Source organism: Ylistrum balloti, unplaced genomic scaffold (genome assembly GCF_031769215.1).
Source record: "Ylistrum balloti isolate Yb309-2 unplaced genomic scaffold, AGI_CSIRO_Ybal_v1 Utg369852, whole genome shotgun sequence".
NCBI lineage: Eukaryota > Metazoa > Mollusca > Bivalvia > Pectinida > Pectinidae > Ylistrum > Ylistrum balloti.
Window position 1 is genome coordinate 1,118,554 of NW_026782004.1, and position 10,487 is coordinate 1,129,040.

At 34.4% G+C, this 10,487-nt stretch overlaps 2 protein-coding genes across 2 annotated transcripts in view; both read right to left on the minus strand.

Moving 5' to 3' along the window:
* Positions 1 to 1,846, minus strand: part of LOC132545687 (zinc transporter ZIP11-like) — a 28,020-nt gene extending 26,174 nt beyond the window's left edge. The window contains exons 1-2 of the mRNA XM_060209376.1: positions 1,721 to 1,846; positions 533 to 571 (exon numbers count right to left, since the gene is read on the minus strand). Coding sequence (XP_060065359.1) covers positions 533 to 571; positions 1,721 to 1,828 — 147 coding nt within the window. The 5' untranslated portion in view covers positions 1,829 to 1,846. The remainder of the gene's footprint in view (positions 1 to 532; positions 572 to 1,720) is intronic.
* A 3,950-nt stretch (positions 1,847 to 5,796) lies between these two features.
* Positions 5,797 to 10,487, minus strand: LOC132545684 (E3 ubiquitin-protein ligase RNF181-like). Its single transcript, XM_060209374.1, has 6 exons — positions 10,307 to 10,487; positions 9,367 to 9,417; positions 8,972 to 9,060; positions 8,083 to 8,198; positions 7,797 to 7,871; positions 5,797 to 6,559 (listed from the first exon to the last, which is right to left on the minus strand). The coding sequence occupies exons 1-6, from the start codon at positions 10,384 to 10,386 to the stop codon at positions 6,500 to 6,502; spliced, it is 471 nt and encodes a 156-aa protein (XP_060065357.1). The 5' UTR covers positions 10,387 to 10,487; the 3' UTR covers positions 5,797 to 6,499.

Sequence of the window (10,487 nt, forward strand, 5' to 3'; positions counted from 1 at the left end):
ATTATCTAATGGTAAACATAATTACTGGTCACACTGGGGTCTTATCTAATGGTAAACATAATTACTGGTCACACTGGGGTCTTATCTAATGGTAAACATAATTACTGGTCACACTGGGGTCTTATCTAATGGTAAACATAATTACTGGTCACACTGGGGTATTATCTAATGGTAAACATAATTACTTGTCACACTGGGGTCTTATCTAATGGTAAACATAATTATTGGTCACATTGGGGTCTTATCTAATGGTAAACACAATTACTTGTCACACTGGGGTCTTATCTAATGGTAAACATAATTACTGGTCAGACCGGGGTCTTATCTAATGGTAAACATAATTACTAGTCACACTGGGGTCTTATCTAATGGTAAACATAATTACTGGTCACACGGGTCTTATCTAATGGTAAACATAATTACTGGTCACACTGGGGTCTTATCTTTTTACGATACTATTGATTATAGAATTAGAACTCTGTATGTAATGATTTTTGATAATAATTGATTATGTCACAACATAAATACTTACCCCAGCAGCAAAACCAAGGCTGGCATCTAACACCTTCCTCTGTAACAAACAAAAACTTATAAGACTGACTAAGAGACAAAAAACAACTGAGTTGTAATTGTGCCCTGGTGACTTAATCTAAAAACATCAAAGCATGAAACACAATTACACATTGATCACACAAAAGAACCCATATACAGTTTATAAAAAGATATAAGAATGAAAAGAATGGCAACAATGTTTTAATTGGAAGAGGGGAAGTTTGTATCTCAATCTCTGGTGGCAGCACACAACATTCATTCTCGTTCTACAAACTTTTACATTTTATTAACTTTTATTTAGTAAAGACACTAATGTTGACACTTAAGTCGAGAGTAGAACCTAGAAAAGGAAAGTGAAAATAGAAGATACAATTATAATTTATTGTACATGTATCTAATCAGATGATAAAACATTTCACTTTTACTGGTCCTACTTCTGTAAAAACATATCAGCATATCTAGATCCCTGTGAATTTGTCATGTTAAGTATTTACATACATTGTATACAAGCACAATATGTATTTGTACTAAAATAATACAAAAGTAGGTCAAGGCTGTTTGCCTCACAGCCCTGTAATGATAAATAAGACATTTAGTTGACTACAGGGTAATGATAAATTATTCAGCTGATTATATGATAAATATTCGACAGATCTGCACAGCGTGGCATTCCATCAAAACCCCTTACAAGCAGTTGAGAGTTGATAGAATAAATAGATTTGTTTATCTTTTTACTATTTGTAAGTTACATCAGGTCCCTGGTTACATGTATGTGGCAGTTTCGTATGAGATAAAGAGTGAGTTTGAGTAATGTCCCTACTTGCATCACTTTACTAAATGCTCAGATTTCTCATAGAGCTGTCAAAGTTTCTGGGTTTTATGTACTGCTGCCAAGTAACAAGAAAATTATAAATACATATGCTGCTAATTAAGGGATTTGCTATGCGTAAAGGGCTGCATATATTTTTTGAGATATCTGCCATAATTTACTCCAGTTTTCACAACCTATTTAGATTAACCAAACTTACGTGTCAAACTCATAACAAAAGGGCAAATATTGATCGATTAGGTGTCCGTGGCATTATTCAATAGAACAGGATACGTAGTGTATTGTTAACACACCTGTACAGCATCCACACCTGTTACGATTTCAGACACAACGACATACCTGATTGCTCTGAAACACAAACACCAACCCTGCTCCGGCTGCTGTGAGTCCCCATGTTAACAAAGTTCCCAGAATTGTCTGGACTGTAGCGCTGTAGTCAGCTATCATCTTGCCAACTGTACATGTTGTGTAGGACCACTTCCGGCTACATTGCTCCCACGTGATTACGAAATGAAAGTAGACTGACATAATTTCGAAGCCTCACAAAATATGCGAAAGTCGACAAGGTTCACGGTTAATTACGAATGTTTAGAGAGAACATTAAGTGTATATATATATATATTTTTTTTTCTTTCTATTGCATCAGCACGTGATAAAAGATGAGTGTTTTTTTAGTAACTATGTTGTGCGCACGTAATAGAAACAATCACTAGCGTATTAACGCGGTTGGGTTTTTTTTCTACCGAAATGGATTTGAATTTACCGAAATGGAGGAAATTGAAACTTTTAACAATCATATTTTAAGAGAATGGCCTTAAAATTGTGTCCTTTGATGACGTGTTATTTTTATGTCATATAATACTGGGTTAATTCCTCTTAGAAAAGTTCTATTAGTTATTTTAAAAATTACCGAGTAGGTATGTATTGGTTGATGAGATAATGTTCATCGAGAAAACAGTTGAAATAAATAAAAAATCACTTTGGTAAAAGAAAATAAATTTTCAAACAAGTTTATACAGAGGTGGACACGAAGTTCAGACCACTTAGGCTCCAATCCGTTTCATTCACAGGGGGTTAACTCAGTGAAAATATCTATTGTTCAAATAATTTTGTTTTCAGAAATTGAACTGGTTACCATATAATCACACGCCACGAGATTTTTATCAGAAAAATATTCATTTGAAAAAGAAATAAAAAATTGTGGAATTGTTTTTATTAAAATCCTTGCTTTTAACAGGGATGTAAGATATCTACGTCCCTGCTTTTGAGTATGGTGACTGAAAGCTGATTTTCAAGGGCTACAATGAGGAACATAACTCTGTTAATGGTTATCAGAGTACACAACATATATGGAGAACAAATGTTTAAAGGGTTTTTATTATGAAGACATGTCCTCTCTGCAAGAAATTATAATCACATTTTCACCTGATAATATCTCTCCACAACAATTTTTATCTCCTTTTTGTCAGTGTTCATTGGACATGGATGTCCCACATTATGGAATATTTTTCAGGATTTAAGTTGATACCAAAAGAGTGTAGGGAAACACCACTGACAGCAGTAGAAGAAACCTAATACAGACTTTTAAAAACAAGGAGTTAAAGCAACATGAAAACACAAGTCCAGTGTATTATGGAAATTAAAAACTTATACTTGTTTTAAACTGTGCAGCAATTGTGACTGTTGGTATGCAAGATACACTGAGGTATGGTCTGTAAGGTATGAGGGGAAGACTTCATTTTCAGGTATCGGATAGTCTATTTTACAGTTACTTTGTCTAATGTTCATCCACTGATGTGATTTGGTGATTTTACTTGTGCATAGTCTGGTAAACTTTCTCTTAATATTTCACAGGCAGATGTATGAATATCTATGTTCATATCTCCATACACAATGTCTGGTCTGTAAGTAGATACAAATTTTGACGTGTCCTTTCAACATACAAACAAACTATTATTTAATTCTATTGCGGCATTCTATAATTATGGTGCGGTAACCAAATTTTACATGGTTTCTAAATCAAGAAAGGCCTATAACTGTGGTAGAAATTGCTGAAAATGGTTGAAAATCTAAAAACATAGAGTTTCAGAAAGCTTAAGTTCTAAAATTTCTTTACAATCCCACAAATGTCATATGTATATGTTAAATTGTTAAATATTGAATGAAATAATGTTTCAACTAAATGTGGCAAGGTCGATTTTAATATAATGTGAATTATATTGTCTCCGTAATTGTTAAATCTTGTTTATTAGCTTACATCTATACTGTATTGTGTTAATAAGTCATTTGTATACTTAAGTGGTTATTCTCATCATCACTTTTTTATAAAGTGTCGTGTGGTCATTGGTCAGTTAAATTTTGTCCTATGTCACAGTCTTATGCCTTATTTTATTGGTTCTTTTGATTTCATGCTGTTTTGTAAGTTCCGGCCATTGTTTGACTGACCGACCGATGGATCGGACGCTTTGGTAACAGTAATCGTGAAATACCTGCGAACCAGTGAAGTAATTTTATATTTGTTTTAATGCCTACCACACTCCCACCAATTGTTATACTTACCTGTATTTTCATATCTTAATGATGTTGCATGATTTCAAATTAATCTATCTGGATCTGCTTGAATGTCATTTATCTAAATATATATTCTGATATTTTCATCAGAATTACAGTCTATTCATTTGTATTCATAAGTTATATGTTTCATTTGTAATTTGCAGACTTTAACTAACCATCGTCAATATCAAAATGTAGACGAACTTTGTGCCACACACAGGTAATTTAGCCAGTTTATTTATACATAATGTATTTATTATAAATACACTGTTCATACCTGTATTGTATCTATTATTCATTCAATAAACTGTATGTCGGTACTTACCTGGACATAGTTCATAGTGATATAACTATATTGTATAGAGTTACTTGCTAGTAATCAATTATCTTATATTTTATTTAAATGATGATGATGTTCCATACTAATATGTTTTTAGTCATATTTGTCTGATGTTGATGTGGTGTGTAGTTGTGTTGTTTTATTTTTGTATATTCACAGAGTTCATACTCTTTCAGTTCGACAGTAAACTATGGTCAGAACTCTCTATAGGTTTTGTGTCTTTATTTGAACATGATATAGCCAACCTGTAACATATATATATGTATACATCCTACATATGAAGTTAAGAAATTCTCAATCAGACATCTACATGAAATTCGAACCTTGTTCAGCTAAATGTAATTGACCAGAACAATCAAGCTGGACTCCAAATGACCTCTGGTACATCCCAAGGATTTGTATTATGTTCTTTCTTTGCTGTATACAAAAATGATCTCAGGGCTACCTTCACAGTTGTGTATGTTGTCCAGAGGGGAGATATCAAGATAGCACCTGAATAAGACTGAACACCTATAATTTACTAGATTTCAATGCATTTACCTGATGTTTTTGAAATGATTTTTATCAAACAAAAAAATTGAACATTTTCAAAAAGATTAATGCTCTAAAATTAAACTGCAAATGTTGCTGTGGTGCTGCTGTGTCCCTGCATGTTATCTATGGTTTTGTTGTGGAGATCTGAACTGCTTCACAGATATAACCCAGAAACTTTGTCTCAAGGGGTGGAGCCAGACCCAAGAGCCAGTTCCTACTTCATGATTGTGTTTATCTCTTGATGCCCATCATGATATATGTTTTCAAAGACATAACCCAGAAATTAAGTACAGAGGGACGGAGTCACACTCAAAGGCCAGTTCTTACATCATGAATATGTTCAGCTCTTGATGCCTATCTTTGCTATATATGGTTATATGGAGATCTCAACTGTTTCAGAGATTAACACTTGTCCTGTATTGAGAACCTTCCCTCCTCCTTATTAAAACTAATCAGAACAAGAGTACCATAGGGCGGAACAATATACGCCCATCCAAAACTATTCAACAAAAACATGTACATGGGTTCAATGACATAAACGTAAACCAGAGAGCATGGACAAAGGAAGTCTACGAAAAATCAACTAAGGGGGAATAACTCGGAAACTATGCATGCGAGGTGGGCAATTTTTATACGCGACACTTTGTCACCTTGAGATATAAATGTGTATGAAGTATGGTGATAATAGACTGAACTCGCAAAGTTATGGCCCAGACAAGGAAACCTATGTCTATGTCTTTTGACGAGCGTATAAAAAGTACAACTCCATCAATCTTACTGTAATATCTTGTCCCTGAACAATTGAGTCAAATCTTTCATAAAAAATTACATTTATTTAGGGTAAAAGATGAGGAAATGTATTCTGGCAGGGCAAATGTCATTAGCTTTAGGACGAAACATGCAATGTAAATCCAGCTCAATTCGATACAGTGTCACTGCCTCAAGGAGAGACACATAATAGAGAAAATAAAACCATGAGACACATTCATGAATAGACAGATAAAACATTTTATTTGCAATAAAATATTCACAACCTACAACTATTTATCTGCAGATTTCCTTTTAACTCCAGGGATATCTGATTTTAATGAACAGAAATACCTCTCCATGATTATAACTCTATCTCGTTCATGATTATAATCCTATCCTGTCCATGATTATAACCCTATCCTGTCCATGATTATAACCCTATCCTGTCCATGATTATAATTCTATCCTGTCCATATTTTTTGATACTGGGAATGTTTGTTTCTGCTCTTGATAAAGTTATTTTGAGGATAATAGGTAAATACCAGACTGCATCGAAAAATGATTAAATCCTGATGTTAACAAAAAAAGATCAACAGCATTTCTAATAGAGAATAAATAAATAACGTCCTTTCACCTTACACAATCACACTTATCAAAGTTCATCTGTCACTGTAAGGATGTGCACCTATCCTCATTTTCTGAAGAATATCTTGGCTTGTAAACTAATTTCTGTCCATCATTACAAAATTTTGACCCAAGACTGAAACAGTACCAGACATTTTCCTCAAAGAAAACATTCAAGTTTGTGTCAACTCAAGTGTTCCATTCAGCATTGCAGACTGTGTAACAACCAAGATATCCAATAAGGTTTCGTGACAAAAACATCCATCATTTTCCACCAAGTTCCCTCTAAATCTCATTTCTTCAGCCCTGTGATAATCTTATCCAAACATGGAATTATGCAGCTCTTCCATTTCATATTCTCGTTGTTTTGCTCTGGCCTGAAAAATATCAGAAAACAAATTTTGGGATTTTCTCAAAATATCCGAAACATCATACTTACCATTAACAGAAATACATACTGGACAATTAAAGTTGATGCTGACAGAATACATCTTCCTATCTGGTTAGTATATGTAGACATTTTAATTACTTTCATGATTTCTTAAAACAAAAAACAAATCACTTGATAATATTGGTTTAAATGCATTTTACACAATGGACCTATCGGACTTTTCTAATGAATATTACCATATCCTATATAAGTCAAAGAAAAACCTTGAAGGACTCCCCTTTTCTTTATAGGACCATCCTCATAATGTAATGATGCTTCTCATGTATTTAGTCAAATTGCTGGTTATAAATCATCTTCTAAAATTAAGAAATTTTGAGAAAAAATGTATTTTCAGAATAAAAAACTTTTTCTTAATAAGACCATGAAATTAATTTTCAGTTCTGATAAAATGTCTTGAAATATGTTCTTCAAAATAATTGGCTGCTATTCAAAGAGATTTAGATTTTTATAAACTTGAACGAAAATCTTTTGAAAAAGATTACAGGAAGATAGCCTTTAAATTTTTGAAAAGAAAAAGATGTAGATGTGGAAGGAATAGGGTTGCCTATCAAATGTTTACCTATCAGAGTCCTATCCTTCTATAACTCTCAAATTATTGACACTGTTGATCTTTTACCAAAAAATTATCTTGAGGCATAACATGAAGAATTATTGCCATCAAAAATCTTGTCTGTGTTCTGGTATTTGTGGATTAATGTTGTCAAGATCTTTAAAGCAACTGTAAAAAAATCTACATGGCTCAGATCACTGCATGTTGAGGCAGTTGTCTTCTTGTAGTAGCTGGTGGCTACCTCACTAAACAACATAGGAGAGGCTCATCACATGTCATCCAGTGGATATTAGGGTAAAGTGTCTTGCCCAAGGACATAAACATGAATGCATAGACAAGCCCATTTTTCAGCCACCTGTGAAGCACAAGCCGCTATCAGTATTGAGTGTCAAATCACACACCTCAGTTCTTTATCCGAGACTACAGAAGTCAATGCTCTAACTCATTGAGCTATTGCAGCCCCTTGCATTTGGATCTCAAGCAGTGTTTAAATTGTTATTTATATATCATTGTTTGGAATCCTAACTTATTTTGAGCAAGATAAAGAAACCAGGTAGATTGTGAGAAGCAGAAGATGGGAAGGGACGTTAGAAGTCTAGATAAGTAAACTTACCTTGTGTTTTTTGTATGCTTCATAATCAGGATCATCTGTAGGCAATTCATGACGACACATAGGACAACTGTTTACCTGTAATTATATATTTACTGATATCATCCAGTTATTGTACCATAACTCACCTATCTGAAAGTATTATCAGTGTATCTCATCGAACTTTATGTCTTAAAAGTTTTGGTTGATTGAAAACTGATAATGATTATGTTATTTGCAATCAGAAACAATAAGTTGATTAGTTGATCTATCACAGGTACAGAAATGTTGGGCTGTATAAAAATGTCACCTTATCTAGCCAGGGCAGTATACACTTGGAGTGGAACTTGTGACTGCATGGTATTTCTTTAACTTCGTCTTCCTCATCAAACAGACCCAAGCACACAGGACATTTCCGTTCAAGGGCTAAAACACAACAATAAAAATACACATAATGGGTTTATGGGATTTTCCTAATGGATACTAACTTATCCTCTATATGTCAAAGGTAACTCTCAGGACTCCATGTTCTCAATTCGGCCACCATTATTATACAATGGTGCTTGTATTTAATTTAGACAATCAGCTGGGTATGACTTTTTGGTAGATCTCAGGTCTCAAATTTAACTTTTTTTGTCACTTGCTGAAAACAGCAAGTGCCTTAAATTTGTACTTGTTAAAATGACTTTTCACTTGCTATTATCGTAAATCTCCATGTTCAAATAATGTGTTTTGTTTTGTGATTTATAACGTATTACCTTGCTTCATCCAATATATATCAACATTATAGAAGAACTGCTTTGTCCAAATATTTACACTTTGAAAATCAAAACTCAAAACAATTTAATTCTGTGAAATGTTAGGAATAGACAGGCACTCACAGTTTGCATCTGATGAATCCACTTGCTGAAAAATGCAAGTCATTATTTTTTCTACTTGCAGTTCTTGGATTTCTACTTGCAAATAGCTAGTTAAAAGCCTTAAATTTGAGGCCTGGATCTGACCTATGCTACCCAAAATGTATCTGCCACAAGTGAGGAACTCAGAAATTTGATTACCTTGCCTCAATCTTGCTTCTGATTATACTACATTCTTGCCAGAAATATTGATGTTTATACCAAGCAAATTACTTTCCTGGGTTTTTTTAACAGGCGTGACTGCAGTATGTGAACTATTAGAGGTTTGTCACCTTGGCTTACCTGCCTCTGTAGGTGTCACTATATGCGTAGGCAGTGATTCCACAATTTTCTTTGATGCAGGTGGAGTTTTGCCATCTCCTCCAAAAATTCTGTGTCAATATAAATGTACATTTGCATAACATAGAACCAGCTCTCCTTTGTAATTCATACTGATCATTGCATTGGATGCCTCAACTCTCCCAACTCTCTTCTTTAAATTCAACTATTTAAAAATCCTTTCTAATATAAGTACATTTTGAAAATTAAATGAACTTAAAAAGAAATCTGGAGCTTCTTGAAAAAATAAAACTTCATGACAATGAAATAAACTTTAAGAGGTTTTGGTCTGTCAATGTCCAAGCATACTTAAAGTTTTGATATCTGTTGATGTTATATCATTCTCCCTTTTAAGTTACCTGCCATATTCTAGATCCCATTCAGCTGCTAGTCCACTGTCCAGCAGTAATCTGAAACACAATAAGTAAACTTACTTAAATTGTAATAAAAACTAAAAAGTAGGGATCATATATACATATAGACAGATATTGTAAAACAAATATCTTAGAGTGGCTTGTAATGTACATAGTGTTAAATACAATCTGTTACTCAGGTAATCATTATCATTCTCCTTAAGTAGTTAGGGAAGGTGTCACCGTGTGGATATTCAGGGTGGAGACCTGGTCCAATTCCTGTTGTTTATTAAGAATGGGAAAAATACATTCCCGTCCAGAATTGAACCCAGGTCTCTAGCATGACAATCAACAGCCATACCAACTGGGCCAAAGAAGCATGCTACCTCAGTTGAGTATCAGCTCTTTGCCATCCGATCATTTTCACCTGTTAGTTACAGGTATCTATTTGTTCTAGTCATATTGTGTTACCCCCAGTCACAGGTCTCATCAGCTGACTTTATGTTCTTGTCACATTGAGTTATCCCCCCCTCACAGGTATCATCAGCTGATTTTATGTTCAGGTCACATTGTGTTAATCCAGTCACAGGTATCATCAGCTGACTTACTGTTCTGGTCACATTGTGTTACCCACAGTCACACGTATCATTAGCTGACTTTATGTTCTAGTCACATTGCGTTACCCACAGTCACAGGTACATTTGTATCATCAGCTGACTTATTGTTCTTGTCACATTGTGTTAATCCCAGTCACCGATATCATCAGCTGATTTTATGTTCAGGTCACATTGTGCTAACCCAGTCACAGGTATCTTCAGCTGACTTACTGTTGTGGTCACATTGTGTTACCCACAGTCACAGGTATCATCAGCTGACTTACTGTTCTGGTCACATTGTGTAACCCCGTCACAGGTCTCATCAGCTGATCAGTGATCATTAGGCCTACCTCGCCATGTGTAACATGTGATTTGGTTGTTCTCCGTCTTTTAACGGCTCACAATCATGCTCATCAAAGTAAGATGCCATTACAATTGTGTGATTTCTGTAAAACTTGGAACGAAACCCTCGCCACTGTTTCCGTCAGCTTGTCCCACGTAACTGAAGATTTTTCTAGAGATTTGTTTTGA